Here is a 23,891-nt window from a genome sequence, read left to right on the forward strand (position 1 = left end):
TAACAGTTTAGAAAGCATCACCTAATTCAGTTTGTGGACAAAAGCATATAGGACAACACAAGTAAACTCAGTTAACAGTGGATAAACACAAATAATCAGACGGAAGTGTTTGGCATTGCTTGTTCAAAGCTCTGATGAGCCCACAAGTAAAAGTCAAAAGAGTATAAACTCTATGAACGTGTAAAAAATGCTTTCCATTTCGTCTTCAGATTGTGAAATTCTGAGCGGAACTGAGGATTGACCGCTGCGTAGATGATGGGGTTAGTGAGGGATGTTATGCAGACCAAAGACACTGTTAAAATCTCCAGCTCCTGAAAAACATCCACCTGAAACACATTAATAAGACATTATGGATGATGCCCATTAATCTTGGCAGTATGGTCAATGCACTACTGTATAAATAAATAAAATCAGTATTTGTCTTATTTTCCAGAACAAATATCCGAACACTCTTATATCTTCCAAAGTAATTTTTATTTGTTTTTGTTTTAAGGATAAATACACTTAAAATAAGGCCACCTAATATAAAGTGGGACCAAAAACATAATATTATCCCGCAACTCACTCTTAGATTGCCATCTCGGTTAAAGAAGTGATTCAGGACCACTGTCGCAATCAGTGGGATCCAAAATATGAGGAAGGTGAAGATGATGTATCCGGAGCGCTTGGCCAGTTTGCTCTCCTTCTTGGCGTTTCCTCTATCCCTCTGAGCGAGAGACGGCATCATACAGACGGCACCCGCCGCCTCCTCCTCCTCCTCCTGCTGTGGAGCAGCTGTGGTTTCTCCAGCAGTTTCTTGAGGAGTGCTTTGCTCTTCAGCATCTTCTCCATTTCCTGATGCTGGAGGAGTTTCGGTATCTTGTGGAGTGCTTGACTCAAAAGTACCAGCATCTTCATTAGCTGAAGTTGTATCTCGATGGTCAATTGGGTCTTCTTCACCACCGTCTCCGTTAGTTGATCCTCCAGAAGCTTCTCCATCGGTAACTTGGTTGGTGGTTGACTCTACAGCACCAACTTCTTCATTAGCTGATGGAGAGGTTTCTGAAGTTGTATCTCGATGTTCAATTGGGTCTTCTTCACCACCTTCTCCATTAGTTGATCCTCCAGAAGCTTCTCCATCGGTAACTTGGTTGGTGCTTGACTCTACAGCACCAACTTCATTAGCTGACGGAGAAGTATCGAATTGAGAAGTATCTTGGTGGTCGTTTGGCTCCACAATACCTTCTAGAACCTGTGGTATTTCATTGGGAAGTTCATTCATGGAATTTTTAGTCACAATCTCTGGATCCAAGTCAGTCACAGTTGTTGTGGGTTCCTCAGATGTTGGGTGTGAATCCAATGGATTCATTTCTTCATTGCTGGGTTTTAAATTATTAGTATTGATTGTCTCTGGATTTTTTGTATCATTTGTTTTAATAATATCCTTTGTTTCCTCGTGTTTTTGCTTTTTATCCTCTTTCTTCTCCGCTGATGGAAGCGAACCCTTGTCGAATATTTTCCGGCCGTGCGCTCTTACTATAAGGAAAATGTGGCCGTAGAATCCAACGATGACCATCAGACAAACGCACCAGACGGGAGTCAGAATATAAAGTCCAAACGTGTCGTAAGAGTCAAAAGTCTCCTTTCGCAAGCCTCTGCATCTTATGTACACCGGCGAGTCTTTCGCAAATATCACGCAAATGACCGATATGGAGATGGGAGCCAGCCAGGTCAAGAGAATCCACACCGTTATCCGTTTTTTGCGCTCGGCATATTTAAACGGATGTGCAATGGCTTGATATCGCTCGGCGCTGATGCACGCCAGCGTGAGCAACTGCACGCAACAGATGAGAGAAAACGACGCGATCTGCGCGCTGCAGAAAAGCAGTCCGAGGTCTCGCGCGCGGCGCGCGCTCAAAACGATGCAGAGCAGCAACGGGCAATCAATAGCGCATCGCAGGATGTCGATAACGGCCAGGTTCACCAGGAGAGCGTTGTTGGACGTCTGGAGGGACTTCTGGTGGTGCACGGCCCACGCCACGAACAAGTTTGCGAGAATTCCTACGTGTAAAGTGGCCAGCAAAACTAGACAATTGACTGCTACAAATGCAACTTCTATAGTGTCTTGCCATGTGTTGTTCACTTGTCCCCAAACAACGGTGAAATTACTTCTCATCTCCAGTCAAATAACGGCTAATTCCATGTCTTTTTAAAATCCCATATCGATTTAATATGAATAAAGCACCTTTTAGCTACTCCATCTCTTGTCTCCTGCTTTTTGAGAGTCTGTAGTAGCTAATAAACCTCTTTATTTTAACCCTCATCATTACCATGGTTCTCCATTTGTTTGCGTTTTTCAATTAACACCCTGCAGGGTTGATGGTCACCAGGGATGCTTTTTTTGTATTAGGCAATTTGCTAGTTCCGAGATGTCATCTCCAGACCGGAACAATGCCAATTACAGCACAAGGCTGATTTTAATTATTTTCCCATTTATTTCTGCCACTAAGGTTTCATTTATTTGTTGATTTCTAAAAGATATAAACTTTTGAACTGGGTTAAATATATATATTTTAAAAAAAGTGAGTGGTTATTTTTTAATAGAATAGTCATAATAAGCACTGCTCTTTGATTAAGGCTGTAGTTTATGCTCTTGTTGTCATGGCACTCGCATCAGTAATCTTATTTTAAGCAGATTAATATGGGAAAGGTCTAAATCTGGGATTAAGATTCTCATTTTAACCTTGTCAGGTTACCGCTCTGCATTTTAGAAACAATTTGGCATATGGACAGAAAATTGGTGATTATTTCTTTTTGGTTTTTTTATTTGCTTTTCATATATATTTTATCTTATTTTCATGTTATAAAATTCTTATTTTCACGTTATGCCCATTATTATTACATTTTAAAAGTGTTTTTAAATGAGTGTATTTAAAGATGAACTATAATTGAGCAGAAATTAGCATGAAAAATTAAATATCCAACAAGTGAATGTAAAAAATTTTTAATTGTATCATTTATTCAAGAGATTCTTTCAAAAAGAGGATTCATCACTAAAGTTGCTGCCTTAAATTATTAAGTGCAATCAAACAAACTTGGATGTTTAAGTCATTTTAACTTAAATGACATTAAAATGTCTTTAAAAATGAGTTGAATCTTATTTTGACAACATATGTTGTTATAACTTATTGATCATATATATATATATATATATATATATATATATATATATATATATATATATATATATATATATATATATATATTTTTTTTTTTTTACAGTGATCCAAAATTATTATTTAATGTTACATAATATATATATCACATTTCAAAAGTGTTTTTACTGTATAATTAAGCAGAAATGAGCATGAACAATTAAATATAAAACATTTAGGACTGATTAATTTGAAAAAATGATGGAAAAACTGATGTTATGGTATATTTTTTATGTTTTTGAATTTTTGATCAAACATACATTGTACTGGTAATATTGGGAAGTTTACAGTTTTCTATTTGAATATATTTGAAAATGTAGCCTAATTTATGCAAAGCTGAATTTTTCAGAAACCAGTCTTCAGTGTCACATGATCCTTCAGAAATCATTCTAATATGATGATTAAATCGAGTAACATTTTGTATTATCGTCATATTTTGAAAACAGTTGTGCTGCTTAATATTGTTTTGTGGAAACTGTCATACCCGATACTTGCATACTATGCATCCTTGCTAAATGAAATAATTTTTGACCACAAACTTGTATAATATATGAAACAATTCATATTGACAGACCTCAGATCAGACTGGAATAACCCTGCTGTGGCTCCTCTGCATTGAGCACATCATTACACCAGAAGTGTCGCGAGGGATGTATCGACCACAGGACAGGACTTCCAGAGAGGACTCTCGGAACTGGACAAACATATTTCAGAGAATGACTGGGGCGTTTCATAGCACAGTGTGCCCTACCCCTGTAAGTAAATCTCAACGTATTCTGTCAAAGAAGACGCATGAAACAGACCTGTTTGTTAGTAAGGAAGTAGATGATGGGATTGTAGACCGGGCTGGTTTTGGCGAAGTACATAGGCATGGTGGCGACCAGAGGCGGGATGTAGGTCTCTGGACTCACAACCACAACCACAGAGATGGCGGTGTAAGGCAGCCAGCAGATGAAGAAGGCGACGAACATGGCCAGGACCATCCGTACCGCATGCTCGTTGTCCTGCAGGCTGTTTTTTCCTCCTTGAAGTTCAATGCTTTTGTTGATCTGAAATGATGGAGTGTCATTTGCAGTGATATGAGAAGTTCTGGAATAAAATATTATAGCTCGGATATAAACGCTGATGTCTACGGCAGCAATCAAAATAGAGGGAATCACCTTTTGAATGAAGCTTGACGCTTCAAATAAAAGATATAATTACATTGTTACATCACTATGTTTTTTTTGTTTGTAAAAAATTGTCATTGAATCGTTCATTCAAGAGATTTTTTCAAAAAGATGATTCATTACTGTACAATAAAAGTTGCTGCCTTAAATTAAGTACAATCAACTTGTACTTGTAATTTAAGTTGAAATGACTTATCATTTTTAAAGACATGTTAATGTAATGTTTGAGTTTAAGCAATGTAAAAACATATGACGGTATTGATCATATACGTTTTTACAGTGATCCAGCAATTAAACAAGTGAAGTTTCGACTATGAATTGAGAACGAGTCGCCTATACCTTCCTCATGGACACAAGGACATTGCTGTAACAGTATACAATGACACCAGTGGGTAATATGAAGCACATAAGAGTGTAGACGATGAGGTAACTGTAGTTTGTCCAGGACCTCTCCTCCCAGCCTAATGAGCAGGACGTCTGGACGCCCTCTGGCCCGTACGAGCTCCAGCCCAGCAGTGGAGCGACAGCCCAGAAGAGGCAGTAGAGCCAGACGAACACCAGGCCCTGGCAGCTCCTGTGGACGTTCAGCTTGAAGCCTGCCATGGGTTTGCAGACAACATTGTAGCGCTCGTATGCCAGAAGTGTGAGAGTGCATAATGAAACCAGGCCTAGAAAATAAGACATTAGCATACATTTGATCAGAACTTGGCTTGGCATACGCAGTAGTTTATAAAAGTTTCAACTTATTCACAGTGTTCTCAAAACTGGTCCAAAATCATTCAATTAATCACTATATTATATTTTATAGACACGCTTTAATCATGTATTGGTTTTAGTACAGATCATATAAAATATTAGCCAATTGATATAAATATAATAGCCGTTATCTTTAAAATATATTTGCCTTTACATTTTTAAAAAAATATAATTAATAAATACTTTACAGTATAATATATATATATATATATATGAATAAAAATGTAATCACGTTTATTAATCACGACTAATCACTATTAGTATAATTTATAATTTCACTGTTAATCTCCAAATTACTGTAGAAACATCATAAACACAATATATTTGAAATACTTGATTAATGGCATCTTTTTATGAATGAAGGTCAGTATCAGTGATAATACTGCTACTACTATTTATATACACCAATCAGGCATAACATTATGACCACTGATTATCTGTTCATCACGGCACCTGTTAGTGTGTGGGATATATTAAGCAGCAAGTGAACATTTTGTCCTCAAAGTTGATGTGATAGAAGCAGGAAAAATGGGCAAGTGTAAGAATCTGAGCGAGTTTGACAAGGGCCAAATTGTGATGGCTAGATGACTGGGTCAGAGCATCTATAAAACTGCAGCTTTTGTGGGGTGTTCCCGATCTGCATTGGTCAGTATCTATCAAAAGTGGTCCAAGGAAGGAACAGTGGAGAACCGATGACTCATTGATTCACGTGGGGAGCGAAGGCTGGCCCGTGTGGTCTGATCAAACAGACGAGCTACTGTAGCTCAAATCGCTCAAGAAGTTAATGCTGGATCTGATAGAAAGGTGTCAGAATACACAGTGCATCGCAGTGTGTTGCGTATGGGGCTGCATAGCCGCAGACCAGTCAGGGTGCCCATGCTGACCCCTGTCCACCACCGAAAGAGTCAACAGTGGGCATATGAGCATCAGAACTGGAGCACAGAGCAATGGAAGAAGGTGGCCTGGTCTAATGAATCACGTTTTCTTTTACATCACGTGGATGGCCGGGTACATGTGTGTCGCTTACCTGGGGAACACATGGCACCAGGATGCACTATGGGAAGAAGGCAAGCCGGCGGAGGCAGTGTGATGCTTTGGGCAATGTTCTGCTGGGTCCTGCCATCCATGTGGATGTTACTTTGACACGTACCACCTACCTAAGCATTGTTGCAGACCATGTACACCCTTTCATGGAAACGGTATTCCCTGGTGGCTGTGGCCTCTTTCAGCCGGATAATGCGCCCGCCACAAAGCAAAAATGGTTCAGGAATAGTTTGAGGAGCACAGCAATGAGTCTGAGGTGTTGACTTGGCCTCCAAATTCCCCAGATCTCAATCCAATCGGGCATCTGTGAGATGTTTTGAACAAACAAGTCTAATCGATGGAGGCCCCACCTCGCAACTTTCAGGACTTAAAGGATCTCCTGCTAATATCTTGGTGCCAGATACCACAGCACACCTTTGGGGTCTAGTGGAGTCCATGCCTCGACGGGTCAGGACTGTTTTGGCAGCAAAAGGGTGACCAACATTAAGAAGGTGGTCATATTGTTATGTCTGATCGGTGTGTGTGTGTGTGTGTATGTGTATATGTATATACACAAAAAGCCAATTATTCATTTTTATATTTAAAATACATCATATTCATTAATATGTAATATTTAATATATATTTAATATCAATATTATTTACACATTTTAAATTGGTTTTTACACATGAAATAGCTTTACTATAACAGCCAATTATTTAATGTTATATTTAAAATAAAAATGATTATAAATATATATTTTGTTTCAAACATTTAATATTCATATTAGAAATGTTATTTTTTAATTTTTAAGATTTATATTATTATTAAATATTTTAAATACAACATTTTCCTCAAACATTTTCATGGGTAAAAATTAGTGCTGTCAAACGATTAAAATATTTAATCGCGATTAATCGCATTAATGTCATAGTTAACTCACAATTAATCACAATTAATCGCACATTTTTATTTATTCTAAATGTCCCTTGATTTCTTTTTGTCCCATTATTTTTTCTTATTTTAATGCTCTTATCAACATAGAAAAGTGGATCGGCTTGCTTTGTTCAAATGTTTGTTTTATTGAAAACAACATTGGCATACTTTAGTGTTCGATTTCACACCAACATTCTCACTTGAAGCAAATAATCTCACACAATGTAACACTGCCCATCAATAAAAGGGTGAAACAAATACTTTGTTGCACAAACAGCCCCTTCAACAGCACTTTCTAAGGGATCAAAACAGGGTGATACAAAATAAAATTACAAAGTGCACATGCAAGGTAAACTAGGACTCCGCCTATAGTGCAGTTAAACCAGGGGTCCATCCGGACCGCGAAGCCTTTTGACATAATGAAACAGTTAACGTTGCAATGCTCAGTTACTACGTTCAGACCCAGACGCGCGGTCAAGCATGCAGTGAAGAAGAGACTGGTGGTGCGCTCACACCGGACGCGAATGACGCGACATGCACACCGCTTAATCCGCGCCGCAGAATGTCTATTTGCGTCTTTGCATTGACTTAAATCACTCGCGCAAAACGCTTCATTCGCGTCTGGTGTGTAGGCTACGCACCATCAGAGCAGAAAGCAGCGCTCAAGACAAGAACTTTTAGTTGAAGACCCCTGAGTTAAACCATGGCTTAATACGTTTCTCATTTCGGCGTCTCACGCTTGCCATCCACGTCTACTCTTTTAATGGCCCAAACGGGCAGCCGCAGCGTGCCTGATGTTTTGTTTCCGGTCTAGCTACATCCGGAGTGGTGTTGTAGTTTTTCTAACGTTACTAGTTGTTGCAACAGCATGTGAAAAAACTACAAAGTTTGTTAGACCAAAAAGAACGTTAATCTCGCGATAAAAAAATTGACGCCGTTAAAATAGGTTTGCGTTAACGCCGTTAATAACGCGTTTAACTGACAGCACTAGTAAAAATCCATCAATATAAAAGCCAATTATTCAATGTTATATTTGAAATATATAATAATAAATATGCAATATGTCTAACAGAATATAGATAGAATAGAATATATTTGACATATACACGTTTTAAATACTCACCAAAGTAGTTCACAGCAAATCCTTGAAAAACACAGAATGCATCCCCTAAAAAGAAAGATCCTTCATAATTTGTGATGGTGACGATCGCAGATCCGCAGGTGGCAATCATAAGATCTGACACAGCCAGGCTGAGAATGATGACGTTCATCGCATTGAGAAAATGCACATTCTTCAGCATTACGGCAATTACCAACCCGTTATTAAACACCGAAAGTAGCGTGTTTATAAACATAAGGTATGACAGTATGCTGTAGCCCACGCGTGGGAAAATAGTAGGCTGTACCGTCATGGCCAAATCTGTTGTAGTGATGCTCTCCATGATGAGAATGAGCTCTGGACACTGGGCCCGCAGTCGGCAGTGCGTTTTGTTCCGAGCCCGTCAGACCATCATATTATAGGCTTTAAGAATGGGATCAGATACTGGCTACAGCTAATACCTGATTTTTTTTCTTTATACCAGCAGAAAGTAATCTGAAGCATCTGGTCGTTGTTAAAAGGCCATTTGTCAAATTACTTCTTTGCCGGATAATGAATCATCTTATTAATAAAACCAGCGTAAGAAAAAGAAAATTGGAGATGCCTGCCGGGATTTTGTTTTAAGATAATTATATTATAGACATTATACTTTGCCAATAGCATAAAACAATAAAAAAGACAAGACAATGATTAATTTGATTACATTTATAATAAATATCCCAACTAAAATACACTTCAAATAAAGAAGAACACATGTGAACAATGTCTAATAAATGACAAAGGCAAAAAAGTGTCACAAATGTCCTTTCTTCAGTATCAAAAAGAAAGCCAAGCAGACAAAAAGCTAGTGTGCATTCTCAATTTTAGCAAAAATCTTTCCAATACTGGCGTCTTCAAAACACGATGCAAACATTCATACAATACCAACTTCAGTATACTGAAATTATTAAAAAAAGTCAAAAATATATATTTAACATGCCAGCAAAAAAGCCCTACAGGCGATTATGTGATTTAAAGTAGTACAATACGCTCCTTCACTGGAAGAGTCACACAAACTCTCATTGTACAGCAACTATATACTTATATTCTGCTATAAATGTTGTTACACAATGTTAACATTTGACAAAAACATACAGGAGGGAGCAAAAATCTGAAACCACATTGAAAATGGGAGATTATCAATTAATAATTTGGTTCAAAATCTAATTTAAACTTGGAAAGTTTTAGGATTTTAGGACGTTTAATTGTTAAACTTTTCACTCTAATTGTCCTTAAATGTACTTTGTAATAAAAGAAATGATACACTACTGGTCAAAGGTTTGAGGACGGCAAGAGTTAAAACAAAAAAAAAGTATTTCATTGCATTTATTTGATTAAAAAAATACAGTAAAATACATAAAGAATATTATTAGAAATAAAAATAAAAAAATCACTTTTTTATTTTAATATATTTAAAAATTGTATTTATTCCTGTGAAGGCAAATCTGACTGTGTTCAGCAGTCATTATTGATGAATAAAATGCATTAATTTATTTGAAAAGACATTTATAATGTTACAAGAGATTTCTGTCACTTTTGACTGAGTAAATATATTAATTTCCTTAAAAAAAATGGACTGACCCCAAAGTTTTGAATGGTAGTGTATTTTTTCACTAGTGGTCTCACACTTTTGAAGCCCACTGTATATTATCATCATATATTGCTAAAACACAGTATGTAAGGCTTTTAAAACATTAAACACTGAAATTATTTTGAATGATCATTTTAAGATGAATATAGTGTCCGTGTGTCTTCCTGAGAGTTTCGCTTTTGTTCTTCATTAGCTATCTGAAGCCAGGTTTAGCTCAGAATCGACTTGTAACCCTTCAAAATGTACATTCTCTTAAAAAAAAAAGGTTAGCATGTGTCAAGTATCCACTCCCTTAGTCTTTCAATAAGCTTAATGGAGATGGATTTATGAAGGCCAATGATTAAAGAAAGACTAAAAATTGTAAAATAAAATCTCTCCTACTCTACGAGGCACATTAAAACAGCACAACGTTCCTCAAGTACTCTCTTATCCATGTAAACTTGTTTCTCATCCATTTTACATGGTATTTTACAGGGAAGATTACATAAATGATTAAGATATCGACAGATCGCATGTACCACAGCGCAGACCTACAGAAGCGACTCGAAACAAACTACAAATCTGAATCTGATGGAAGTGATGTAACATATAACAATAGCTGTTCTGCGGTACGTACATTTTAAAGCCTCCGTCTTTTAGTCTCTTTACTCGGATCCAGTGGTTACCCTGTGGCTCTGGAAGGGGATGTTTATGGCTCCGGTGCTGGTCTGCTCGGGCCAGATGGGAGACTCGTGCTGCAGGGGTGTGCGTCTGGGGTAGAAGGTGTGCTGGAGGTCGTAGTTCAGCAGACAGCTGAGGGACGGCATGTAGATGTCGGCGAAGCGGGAAAGACGGCGTGAGAAGTAGGTCGGGTTGTGGTACGTGCGGAAAAGACTCCCGAACTGGCCGTTGAAGATGTCTTTGGTCCGTAACCTGTTAACAACAAACTATTTAAGAATTTTTGGGCATTTTAAGCTCAATTCGAAAAATAAAATGTAATAAAATACCATAACAAATAAATGAGTGAAACTAACTTCATCTACAGTATCTCATTTTCTCAATGCCATCAATATATTCTACACATTGGTTAGACGATAAATCTTTTTTTATGATTTGAAATGCCACATTACTTTATAATGAACCCAAATATGCGTCTGCATTATTAAAGTTAACTAAAACCATGAAACAACATTTTCATTCGTTAATTATTATTTTATTTTATTTGAATTAACATTTATTTGTATTCATAATATTAATGATAATAATTAATTAATTAATTAATATAAAACAAACTTCTCATTTAACTTGATTTACTAAAATAACTAAAAACTGAAATAAAAATGAATAAAAACCATATAAACATAATAAGAATAACTAAAACCCAACAAAATTATTCAAACTAAACTAAAATGAAAACAGATAATATAAAAAGAAAAACTAATTCAAAATAAATACAATCATACAAACATTTTTAAAAACAATAATAAGAATAACAAAAACCCAACTAAATTATTCAAACTAAAATGAAAATGAAAACAGAACAACTCTAAATATTAATAGAAACTATAATAGTTTCTAAATGATACTAAAATAAAACTGGTCTATGTATAGAAAAAAAAAATCTAAAAGATTAATTTGGGATTAGTTACCTCATATCCTCCCTTTCAGTGATCCACTGCTGAATCACCGTTTGTGACGCAGGGTCCCGGTGCACCTGTCACATAAAGACAAATGCAGCTTGATCAAAACTAGCTCAGTGGAAATCACATGATGCATTTCATTTGGCATAGAGAATTATTTTAACTTGGTCAATATTGGACATTTGCATGCTTAATTACGCTATTTAGATTACCATTGCAGTCATCTAAACAAAGTTAACTTTTAAAAACAATACAAATTTAATAACATTGTTAAATGTAATCTTCAGCAGATCTCAGAATGTACATCCACTTAAAGGGGGTATGACATGAGAAATCAAATTTGCCTTGATCTTTTGTCATATGAGAGGTCTTTGTACCATTAAAACATCCTTCAAGTTTTATAGCTTAAAACGTCCTCCTCATTATAAACAAAGCATTTAGTTAATCTAGTTCCAAAAATGGCTCGTTTTGATATCACGCGATCTGTGACGTCACACGGGCAAATACGTTTGCAAGACATCGACGAATAGTAGACTAAACTTTCCCCAGGAACTATGAACTTTGGGGTGGTACTCGGTGTGTTTCGACCGCAGGAACCAGGGTCTAAATGAAGTTCCGGGTAAATATTTCCTCCTCCGAAAGTCCCTGCTCGCGCGGTAGAACTTTTTCAAAGTTCATGAACTTTCGGGGGTGGGACTTGGGTGCTGAACATGCTGATTGGTTGAGCTCACGCAGCATTTTATTTCAACCGGCATTTTTAAAAATCTTTTGCAAGGTTCGTTCTGCGTTCAGTAAATATCAGTCTTGCTCTTTCTGTTCGATGGCGCATGTTCGTCTCAGCCATCTCACGGTCAATGTCCGTAATAGCTGATAATAACATGCGTTGTCTTATTTTAAATCTAGCTTAACGAGCTTTCAGAATACGCTTTAGTATCAGTGCTCGTCTCTTTTCCGCCAATTTTTTAATGACCTCTTTAGTAAACCAATACATAACTAGCAAACACAGCGCTGCTTGAATCTCCTCCATATTTGTTATTGTTGCACTGTGTTGCGCAAAAATTATTACTGTCCGTCGCAGTCGCGCGCAGTCCTACATCACCGGACTAATTTGCCTTATCTTCACGGTACTTTAGACCGCAGTGGAAACGCAGACAGCAGCAGGTCTGGGGGAAAAAAAGTTCCTGTTACAAATTGTTCTGGGTAATTTCAGTGGAAACGGGGCTTAAAGGGTTAGTTCACCCAAAAATGAAATTCCTTCCATTAATGACTCACCCCAATGTTGTTCCACACCCGTAAGACCTCCGTTCATCCTCAGAACACAGTTTAAGATATTTTAGATTTAGTCCAAGGGCTTTCAGTCATTTGAATGTAAGTGTATGAACACTTTGCTGTCCACGTCCAGAAAGGTAATGAAAACGTCATCAAAGTAGTCCATATGTGACATCATTTGGTTAGTTAGACTCTTTTGAAGCGTCGACAATACATTTTGGTCCAAAAATAACAAAAACTAAGACTTTAAGCATTGTCTTCTCTTCCGGTTGTGTTTGAATCCGCGTTCACGACGCCACAGTGACGCTGTAAAACGCTGTGACGTGTTATCTGGTATCTGCTATCGCACCACTGTGGCGTCGTGAACGCGGATTCAAACACAACCGGAAGAGAAGACAATGCTTAAAAAAGTCTTAGTTTTTGTTATTTTTGGACCAAAATGTATTGTCGACGCTTCAAAAGAGTCTAACTAACCAAATGATGTCACATATGGACTACTTTGATGACGTTTTCATTACCTTTCTGGACGTGGACAGCAAAGTGTGCCTACACTTACATTCAAATGACTGAAAGCCCTCGGACTAAATCTAAAATATCTTAAACTGTGTTCCCAGGATGAACGGAGGTCTTACGGGTGTGGAACAACATTGGGGTGAGTCATTAATGGAAGAAATTTCATTTTTGGGTGAACTAACCCTTTAATACATCATCGCACCATAGGCCCCACAGAAGGATACCAGTGTCAGAAACAAGTGGATGGTTTTTTTAATATTGATCACATCGGAGGATTAAGTTTGTTCGGAGCATTTGGTTTGGAAAACGAATCACATTGAAATGACGAGTCCGTAAATAAACTTTCGTTTAAAGATGAAGCAGCAAACTGTTTTGGATCTGACAGCAGCTGCATCACAAACAGCGAGTAAATGATTTCTTAAAGCTTTGTCTGTAAATGACAGTTTTATATAGATAATGTTTTTAAAACACTCAAATGCAATAGCGAGTGTCCGTTTCCTATGCAATGACTTAAGCCAATCATAACAGTGGCAGTTTATTGACAAGCCTTAAAAGAGCCATGAAATGCATGTTTTATTATTATTTTAAAATGTTTCCTAAGGTGCACTTATAATGTTAGTATGATTTTTACTAGGGCTGTCAATAGATTACATTTTATCGCGATTAATCCTTTTTGTGAAATTAAGCATACACCATTTATCTTGTTTAAAACGTTTATTTTATCATTTACTATATCCAGCAAAGTAAACCATCAGATTTAAGGGTGATTCTCACAAAACATACTATGCTACTATGTTTTAACTTTTACAGCTGTTGAGATTAACTACTCATGAAAAGTGTTGACTATAGCATTATACTTAGATCTACTCCCGTCACATTCAAGGTTGCAGCAAGGTTGAGCAATGCGTCATTGATAATAAAAGGAGTTTTGCCGCTAGTCCAACTGGCGCTGTTTGATCGACAGATTAGAAATTAGAATCAACACGGTTACTTACATGTTGTGGCATTACTGTCGGGTCCACATCGTACAGTAAAAGTCTGTTTGCAAAGCCTGCGCCGAAATGCAACTGATTTACCAATGAGCCCAGAGTGAAATGTGCCGAACAACAAATAATGCTCTACTGAGACACACACATAGTTGAAAATAAATAACCATATTCCTAGCATTAGGATCCTTTGGAAGGTAATGTTATTTTTAGTCCAGTGATCCTGTATCTCTCTTCTATCCTCGTCATCTCACTAACACACCATTGGGCGGAGCCAAAGATACAATGATGTAGAAGTAGGCGTTAATCTGATTCTGCAGAGGCGGTCTTTCGTCGCACTGAATCGTCTTCTGAGCATGGTTTCAATCAAAGCAGTTTCTGGACTAAAGAGGGAGTCTTGAGCTCTGAAACTTACAGGATGTTTTTATAGTACAATGACCTCTAACATGTTAAAAGGAAAATTTCTCAAAATCAAGGAAAGATTTCTCAATTCATGACCCTTTTAAAAACGGATCATTTCAAAATATAAAATATGCGTGCCATTGACCCCTTTAAAGTGATTTAGATTTTCAGTATATATCTGAAATAGTAGCTCATTTTAATATCGCCCATTTATCCATTCCAAGAAAAATAAGTTGTGACTGTTTTATAGCATCCCCCTTTTTTGCTTTAGATCGCCCCCTGGTGGTCTGACCTGCATTTGTTCCAGCAGTCCGGTTAGGGCCTGGAGCCAGGTCATGGTGTGGACGTATTCTTCAGTATTCATGATTTTGATCTCCTTACGCAGCTCAGGAATGATAGCTCCTGTTCTCCAACCGTGTTTCAGGGTCAAATCCTACACACATCACGACATCAAACACTCAAAACAATAAATAAACGTATATTTCATTCTAAACTAAAAAGAATAGATTTATTTGACCTAATATCTGTGTGTGGAATTTTTTTATGCTTGTTATAAAATCAAAACACAATATGTATGTGTATGTATGTAGAAAAAGACAGAATCTGATCCTTACGGCAAGGTCACTGTAAATGTGATCTCCAAAGTACAAAACTTTTGAGCCCCTCCATCCTGTAAGCCGCAAAAACTCATACAGGTTTCCCTGGCAGCAGACAAAGTGAACAGATCAGATCCACCATCATTATTAGAAACAGTTGGCAGTTGACAGTTGAAAGATTACCTGTTTATAGATCTGCCCTTTCTCAAGGCGGTGAATTCTGTCCCATAACAACACGCCTTTATCAGTAACTCGTCTGAATGGTCTTCAGAAAACGGAAAAAACACATGTATGCACACTTTTTGGATCCAAGAAATGTTGGCATTACTAAATACCTTCTCAAAGGTTATGATTATCATAATTTAAATAAAGGAATCTGGGAGTGTGTAATTATGTCGGAATGACTTAAGATTTAGAAGTGATTCAACACTGCCAGACTTGGCCAGAGATTTCCCAGGGTTTTTGGCACTTACTTCCTCCTGTCGTTGAAAAAGCCTGGCTTGTCAGCCTGCACTATGACAACATCAAACAGGTCCCGCCAGTCTTTTCCAACTATATAGTTCATTCCTCGATCTCTACAATAAGGGAATTAAAAGACATTTTATTTGAAAAGAGCATTTTGTTACAAGCGGTTAGTCACAATGGCTTTGTATAAATTCTTGGTAATAGGGTGTCTCTCATGTGATCCGTTTATTTACTTTGATTTCTTAATTTAGTAGTTTGGTTGCACTCACACAAAATCAAAAGGGCTGTTGGTGATCAAAAACATCTTCTTTCCGTTCTTAGTCAGCTTCTGTAAAACAGCATGTGTCTGTTCACCGTAACAGATGTACTTTTCTGCAGAAAAGAAAAAAACAAGGCATGACAAGAACAACGAAATATTATAATTTGCACTGATCAGAACAAAACAGGGGGTACATATATGTACATCATATTAATTACTACCATAATAATACCAAAATGTTAATAATAAAATAAATTAAATATAACAATTATTATCATTTCATTATTGTAGATCAATATATCCCATATATTACATTTTATAGTGTACATTACAGTACATAGTTATTAATTGGAAAACATATCTATAATAGTAATAGAATAATACATGTTAATAAAAATAAATATAATTATATTATATTGCAGATTATTATCATGTTATTACATGTTTATTTTGTATATAACAGTACAAAACAATTATTAGTGATAAAATAATTATTAATATTGTAGCTATTATTATTATAGATTATAGATATATTATTACACTTTTATATTGTTTATTACAGTGCCTATCATTTATCAGTCATATGTATAACCATATTATTATTATTATTATTATTATATTTCATTACTGCAGCTCAATATATTAAAATTTTATATTGTATAATACATAATTTTTTTTTATTATTATTGTAGATTAATATATAATATAATTAATTTTAGTCAAAACAGATTAACCGCGATTATTCACATCTAACATAAGTTTGTGTGTGTGTGTGTGTGTGTGTGTCTGTGTGTGTATGTATGCGTGTGTGTGTATGTATATATATATATATATATATATATATATATATATATATATATATATATATATATATACACACACTCACCTAAAGGATTATTAGGAACACCTATTCAATTTCTCATTAATGCAATTATCTAATCAACCAATCACATGGCAGTTGCTTCAATGCATTTAGGGGTGTGGTCCTGGTCAAGACAATCTCCTGAACTCCAAACTGAATGTCAGAATGGGAAAGAAAGGTGATTTAAGCAGTTTTGAGCGTGGCATGGTAGGTTGTTGGTGCCAGACGGGGCAGTCTGAGTATTTCACAATCTGCTCAGTTACTGGGATTTTCACGCACAACCATTTCTAGGGTTTACAAAGAATGGTGTGAAAAGGGAAAAACATCCAGTATGCGGCAGTCCTGTGGGCGAAAATGCCTTGTTGATGCTAGAGGTCAGAGGAGAATGGGCCGACTGATTCAAGCTGATAGAAGAGCAACTTTGACTGAAATAACCACTCGTTACAACCGAGGTGTGCAGCAAAGCATTTGTGAAGCCACAACACGCACAACCTTGAGGTGGATGGGCTACAACAGCAGAAGACCCCACCGGGTACCACTCATCACCACTACAAATAGGATAAAAAGAGGCTACAATTTGCACGAGCTCACCAAAATTGGACAGTTGAAGACTGGATAAATGTTGCCTCGTCTGATGAGTCTCGATTTCTGGCGTTTCTGTAGTCAGAATTTGGCGTACACAGAATGAGAACATGGATCCATCATGCCTTGTTACCACTGTGCAGGCTGGTGGTGGTGGTGTAATGGTGTGGGGGATGTTTTCTTGCCACACTTTAGGCCCCTTAGTGCCAATTGGGCATCGTTTAAATGCCACAGCCTACCTGAGCATTGTTTCTGACCATGTCCATCCCTTTATGACCACCATGTTCCCATCCTCTGATGGCTACTTCCAGCAGGATAATGCACCATGTCACAAAGCTCCAATCATTTCAAACTGGTTTCTTGAACATGACAATGAGTTCACTTTACTAAAATGCCCCCCACAGTCACCAGATCTCAACCCAATAGAGCATCTTTGGGATGTGGTGGAACAGGAGCTTCGTGCCCTGGATGTGCATCCCACAAATCTCCATCAACTGCAAGATGCTATCCTATCAATATGGCCAACATTTCTAAAGAATGCTTTCAGCACCTTGTTGAATCAATGCCACGTAGAATTAAGGCAGTTCTGAAGGCGAAAGGGGGTCAAACACAGTATTAGTATGGTGTTCCTAATAATCCTTTAGGTGAGTGTATGTGTGTATATGTATGTATAATATATATATACATATACATATACACCAGTGATGCGCGGGTCAATGTATAAACAACCCGCACCCGACCGACGTTTTCAACTAACCCGCCCGCAACTCGGACCGCAAAAAAAAAGAAGAAAATATTGTACCCGACCCGCTTCCTGACCCGCATTTTTTAAAAGTAGTAAATGCTCATCGTAGCTCATTGGGCCATTGAGAAAATGTTTCAGGCCCTGGCGTGGTGCGCTCAGAGGTGCAGCAGCGAGAGCAGGAAGTTCTTGAGGCGGCCCATCATTTTCCATTTCAGCTCCAGATGCATATTATTGATGAACGCGATGTTTATGTTTCGACCCGGCTTGAAGAATTCATCAGCCCACATTTGGAAAACATTTGGAAAAGTGTGAAAGCCCTTAGGAGCGCAAACTGTTATTTTTCTGAATGCTGTATGATATAGCCTAGTGTTATGTAATACAGGCTTGATTTATTCATTTATTTCGTTAAATTTTCTTAACAATTAAGATGCTGCATGTGTTTATCCAGTCTAATCGAAGTGTGCGTCTCTCCCCCGACTTTCCCAACAAAAATCCCGCCCCCTCTCAGAAAATACATAAAACTGACTTTAAATGCGTTTAAAAGTAGCCTATTAAAATGGTACAATGGCATTGCTCAGTTCAACGTTTTGGGAAATCGGGCATTTTGTCCCGCGTCAGCATTTATTCAAAAGTTAATAACGCTCAACATTCAAAAGGTAAATAAGGATTTATTGACGATCCGACCGACCGTGACCCGAATATCATTAAAAATATTTTTGGATGACTCGTAACCGCGGGTAACCGCGGGTGGCCGCGGGCACCCGCTCATTTTGGATCAACCCGCGCATCACTGATATACACACACACATATTATTATTCTACAATTACTATACAATATATTATTATTCTACAATTCACATGACTATTTCACAAGATGCTTGACAGATTTGGTCGGATCTCTCAAATAAGACTTTGCTTAAATGTGGTTCACATGCAGGTCCTCGTAAGAACCTGGAAAATAGAAAATTACCGATATCAGCCTCTACCGCTCGATACATAATCCCTCTGACATGTACATCTCCAATGGCCTCCTGGGAATGGAGAAACACACCAGATGTGGAATATCAAAGCCAACGTAACATCAATGTTCTGCACCGAAACAACACACAAAGCCCTGACGCACTACCAGACACCTCCTGTGAAAGCTCTCGCTCACTCCATCTGGGGACAGTCATAAATCCTCTGAGACTTGTTAATGCATAATGATAGGAAGGACTGAACATAAAAGCAATGAAGTGCATCTTTTATTGATTCAATTGATCTGTAGACCCACTAAGAGACATGTGCTTCTCTGCAGGCACGTGGCACAGATGGTGCGTCCAAACGGTCCCTCTAAAATTAGACTGTTCCTTTCCATGCTGCTCTCTACAAATTTAAATAGCACTTTCAGGAACCGTATTTATCCAAAAATGTGTGCTCAAGTGACTCTGTGCCTTCTGGCATCCGCGGTACCCTAAATATGACAGCACTTCGTCTCCTTAGAAACTGATATTGGTGACGAAAATCTTGATTTTTGAACTGTAAGGTAGGTTTCGAGGATCAACTATACCTTGACGTCTTTATAAAGATGAACGGGCTCGTAGTCGATGTTGTGCTTCATGAAGTAGTCATTAACACAACACAGCAGCGTCATTTCTGGCAGGGAGAAGATATCCATGAACTGCTTCATGGTGTGACCGTGAGAGCTCTGTATGGGAGATCAGAAGAGCTGTGTTAAAGGAGACCAACTGTTATGCCCCTTTTCAAAGTCTTGATTTTGTTTTTGGGGTCTACTGGAATAGGTTTCATGCTTGAAGGTACAAAAAACATTATTTTCACATATTTTACATTGTTTAGTTTTGGTTTCTATGAAGCCCCTACTTCTGAAAAGCACAATGTGCTCTGATTGGTCAGCTGAATCAGTGTGTTGTGATTGGTCATGTTTTGGAAATGTCCTACTATAACGTGAGTTTCAAAACCGCGGTTTTTGAAACCAACACGAAGTGACTTAAACTGCAATTCATCGACTGGCCGCTAGAGACTCCCTCCAAATGGGAGTCAAATCTGTATCTCCCCCTTGTTAAAGCTACACTGTGTAACTTTTTTAGTTTATTCTTAGCTAAAAACACTTAGTTCTTTCAAAAATAGATGTGCTTATTAATGTATATTTACTTCCTTCAAGTTATAAAGTATTCTCGTAAGTTTATAATATGCCATTGAAAATACATACGGGTGAGGGGTTCGAATGCGGGTCGCCATGTTGCCCCTCCATCTTGAAAGTACATTAGCCAAAGAGGGACATACCCGTAAATTCAAGCTTCGCCTTTCGCGTTTTAACACTCGATGGCACCGTGTCGAATGTGGACGAGGTCGAACTGGAAGCCATGTTAATCTTGGACTAAATCGGCCACAGTAGGAGTTAAAACGAAATCGGAATTGAGAGGAACAGAAACTAATATTCACTGGATGGTCATATACATTTTCACCGCTAGATGGGAGAAAATATCACACAGTGTAGCTTTAAAATGGCCAAAAAAATATGTTTACAGCCTGGGTTTGGTATACAGCTAATTTTGCCCTTCATGGCAACTGTGAGAGGGGTGAATTTTTTTATAACTCATCCGTTTAAATTATATTAAGCATTAAAGTTCTGCATAATTAAGGGCGTGGCCACTTGAGTGACAGGTGGATTGTCACTATGGTCGAGCTAGGCGGGCATGGTTTCAGCCACCAGTCATCTCAGCTTCACCCGCGTCCCGCCTCTTTGCCCATGTTAACAAAACTCAACCAGGCCCTTTTTTTGTGCATGCCTTGGGCGGGAATTACTTTAATGAGGAACATTGTGACATGTACATTCCCGGAATAAAACTCAAGCCTAAAATAAAGGCGTTTCAGGGAGTTCAGAAACAGTGCGCACTGATATACAGAATAACTCCCTTTAGAGTGACTTTGTGCTTTCTAACTTTGCAGACCTTTTTCATGTTCAAACAGCAACATTAAAAGGACAGGAGTTTAGCGTGAGAGCGAAAATTTTGCCCACGCAGATTTTGCAATGGATCCAAGTTAAAGACGGCAAGCAAACAGACCTTGCCATAGAAGTCGCTCATGATCTCGAGGGGTACGTGGGAGCCCTCATACATCGCAACGACCTCCTTTTCTGGCACAGGATTAAGACCCCTACAGAAACATTGACATGACAATAAGCGAAAATATCTTGAGATTAATAATAATGTATAGTATATGCATGTATAATCTATGAATAGTAAAGCAGATATGTCTGTTGCACTCTACCTGTAAACAGTACCCAGCTGGATATAATGAAAGGCATCGATCTTCATCAGTAAGGCCTAGAATCCAGATGAGATTGACAAGTTAGGTAAAACGCATGAAATCTCTAGAAAAATCTAGATCACTGAACACATACCTTCTGGACATCATAGTGCAGACCACGAATTACAAAATTAGGGATGTAATCATATTCCCTCAATCCCTCTGGATACTGTTATGTGGACAGAAAAAGAGAAATATTGTTTTTTGTCGAAGGCATTCATTTGTTAAAACTACAGAAATTCTTCAAACATATCATGGTTTTAAATGTGTAATTTCTGTACCACATGGAAAATATTAAAACATTTTACATAATAGAATATACTAGGGCTGTCAAAAGATTAATTGCGATTAATCGCATCCAAAATAAAAGTTTGTGTTTACATAATATATGTGTGTGTACTCTGTTAATTATTATTTATATATAAATACACACACATTCATGTATATATTTAAGAAATATTTGCATGTATATACTGTATATACATTTATATAATCTATAATATATATAAAAATTATATTTTTTTCTTAAATATATACATGCTTGTATGTGTATTTATATATAAATAATAATTAACAGAGTACACACACATATATTATGTAAACACAAACTTTTATTTTGGATGCGATTAATCTTTTGACAGCCCTAATATATACACATACTCACATATACATGCATTTATTATACTTTTTTTTTTTTTATGTTTTTGAAAGAAGACACTCATCAAGCCTGCATTTATTTAATCAAAATACAGAAAAAACTGTAATATTGTGAAATATTATTACAATTTAAAATAGTGGTTTTCTATTTAAATATACTATAAGATATCATTTATTTCTGTGATACAAAGCTGAATTTTCAGCATCATTACTCCAGTCTTCAGTGTTACATGATCCTTCAGAAATCATTCTAATAGTCTGATTTGATGTTTGCTTTTTTTTCTTTTTTAATAAAAAGTTAAAAAGAAAGACATTTATTCAAAATACAAATCTTTTTTTTTAACAATATAAATCTTCACTATCAGACAAGACTGGAGTAATGGCTGCTGAAAATAATTCAGCTTTGCATCACAGAAATAAATCATATTTTAAAGTATATTAAAATTAAATTGTAATAATATATCACAACGTCACTGTTTTTGCAGGCTTGATGAGCATAAGAGACTTCTTTCAAAAACATAAAAAATAGTAATGTTTCCAAACTTTTGACCGGTACTGTGTGTGTGTGTATAAAATGTATGGAGTCTTGGGTCAGTCACCCTGTGCTCTTCGATGAGGATGTCTCGGGCGATGTTGAATATGAGTGTGTGAAGGTGACTGGAGTAGAAAGCTAGTGTGTAGTCGTAGTCAAAGCCATAGATCTCAATGTCCTGCAGACTCATCTGATTATTGGCAAAGATGGTGTCTGGGTTGACAAAGTTGTTAGATATCGCAGGAATTAAATCTGTGCGGGGAAAAACGACATACTTCTGTGTTAATAAATAATTGACCCTTTAGGTTCACAGTTTTATTATTCTCGCTAAACGTATAATAAAAATAATCAATTAAAAAGAAACTAAAATGAATAATGATTAACCTGTAGTGAGACATTCATTATGAAAAGAAAATCTGTGCATGTACATATATTTTGAATGGTTTTCATGTAATGACAAGTGTTGTTATTGTTACTAGACTAAAACTATTTTCAGTAATTTAAATAAATATGAAATAAAACAAAACAAATATTAGAAGAAAAATGTAAATAGGTCAATATATTAAAAAACGGAATAAAAATTTGCCTTGGCAACTAACTGAAACAAAACGAGTTCACGTTGAAATACTTACCCCCGGTTTCACAGACAAGATTTAGGCTAGTCCCAGACTAAAATGCATTTTTGAGCTGTTTTAACTGAAAGCAACTTGCACTGACATATCTTAAAATATATCGGTGCTATACAGAAGCCAGCACATATCACTGGGATATAATAGAAAACAATATCTTATTGCCTTGCACTCTCTGACAGATCACCAGGAAAGAGGCATTTCCATAACATTTGTAACGTTACAAACTAACCTTTCGTTTGCTGTTTGGTTTCATTGTAAACAGACCAGAGCCAGCTGGTCTTATCGTCACTGGAGCTGGTGCACATGTTCCCTGCTGTCAGTTGTCCCACAGGACCCTGCCTCCGGGACACGAGACCACATTTCGGTCCCCAGGAACGTCTGATGGTGTTGACCGACCATGTCCCGCTTCTAATGTGCAGATACTTAAAGTGCGTGAACAGGCTCTTAAAACTCTCCTTATTTCTGAGCAGGGTTGAAAGTGGCAAGGACAAGGTCGGCATATTTCCACCGCACCAGAGCTGCCTTCTGTATGACAGACGAGCGCATTCAGCTGAACATGCTCAAATATACACACATGCCTACTTCCGTTTGCACGTCTACAGGCGGTTTTACATATTAAAGGTCCTACTTTTACATAATAAATGGCCTTTTTCACG

The 23,891-nt window shown here is 37.2% G+C and overlaps 3 protein-coding genes across 3 annotated transcripts; all 3 read right to left on the reverse strand.

Annotated features, from left to right (window-relative positions):
• Nucleotides 1-71: 71 nt before the first annotated feature.
• On the reverse strand, nt 72-2,155 carry LOC307121240 (uncharacterized protein; the record flags this gene model as incomplete). Its single annotated transcript, XM_079808773.1, has 2 exons — nt 72-326; nt 566-2,155. The coding sequence occupies 2 exons, from the start codon at nt 2,153-2,155 to the stop codon at nt 171-173; spliced, it is 1,746 nt and encodes a 581-aa protein (XP_079664899.1). The 3' UTR covers nt 72-170.
• A 1,619-nt stretch (nt 2,156-3,774) lies between these two features.
• parietopsin lies at nt 3,775-8,520 on the reverse strand (the record flags this gene model as incomplete). Its single annotated transcript, XM_079808989.1, has 4 exons — nt 3,775-3,888; nt 3,998-4,243; nt 4,703-5,031; nt 8,202-8,520. 4 exons carry the CDS (start codon nt 8,518-8,520, stop codon nt 3,775-3,777), a joined length of 1,008 nt encoding a protein of 335 aa, XP_079665115.1.
• Nucleotides 8,521-8,868: 348 nt separating this feature from the next.
• nt5dc3 (5'-nucleotidase domain containing 3) lies at nt 8,869-23,835 on the reverse strand. The gene is made up of 14 exons (XM_079809029.1): nt 23,465-23,835; nt 22,671-22,855; nt 21,509-21,583; nt 21,376-21,431; nt 21,171-21,261; nt 19,655-19,792; nt 19,076-19,136; nt 15,927-16,029; nt 15,666-15,767; nt 15,376-15,457; nt 15,211-15,297; nt 14,889-15,029; nt 11,436-11,500; nt 8,869-10,719 (listed from the first exon to the last, which is right to left on the reverse strand). Exons 1-14 carry the CDS (start codon nt 23,733-23,735, stop codon nt 10,452-10,454), a joined length of 1,725 nt encoding a protein of 574 aa, XP_079665155.1. The 5' UTR covers nt 23,736-23,835; the 3' UTR covers nt 8,869-10,451.
• Nucleotides 23,836-23,891: the final 56 nt, after the last annotated feature.

The sequence above is a fragment of the Gobio gobio genome (genome assembly GCF_949357685.1).
Source record: "Gobio gobio genome assembly, chromosome: 25".
Lineage (NCBI taxonomy): Eukaryota > Metazoa > Chordata > Actinopteri > Cypriniformes > Gobionidae > Gobio > Gobio gobio.

Coding starts and splice junctions, on each gene's coding strand:
- nt5dc3 (XM_079809029.1), bottom strand. CDS start 23,735: ATGCCGACCTTGTCCTTGCCACTTTCAACCCTGCTCAGAAATAAGGAG. Junction 22,856..23,464: donor AACCAAACAGCAAACGAAAG/GTTAGTTTGTAA, acceptor TTCCCCGCACAG/ATTTAATTCCTGCGATATCT. Junction 19,137..19,654: donor ATCTTTATAAAGACGTCAAG/GTATAGTTGATC, acceptor CTCCATTCCCAG/GAGGCCATTGGAGATGTACA.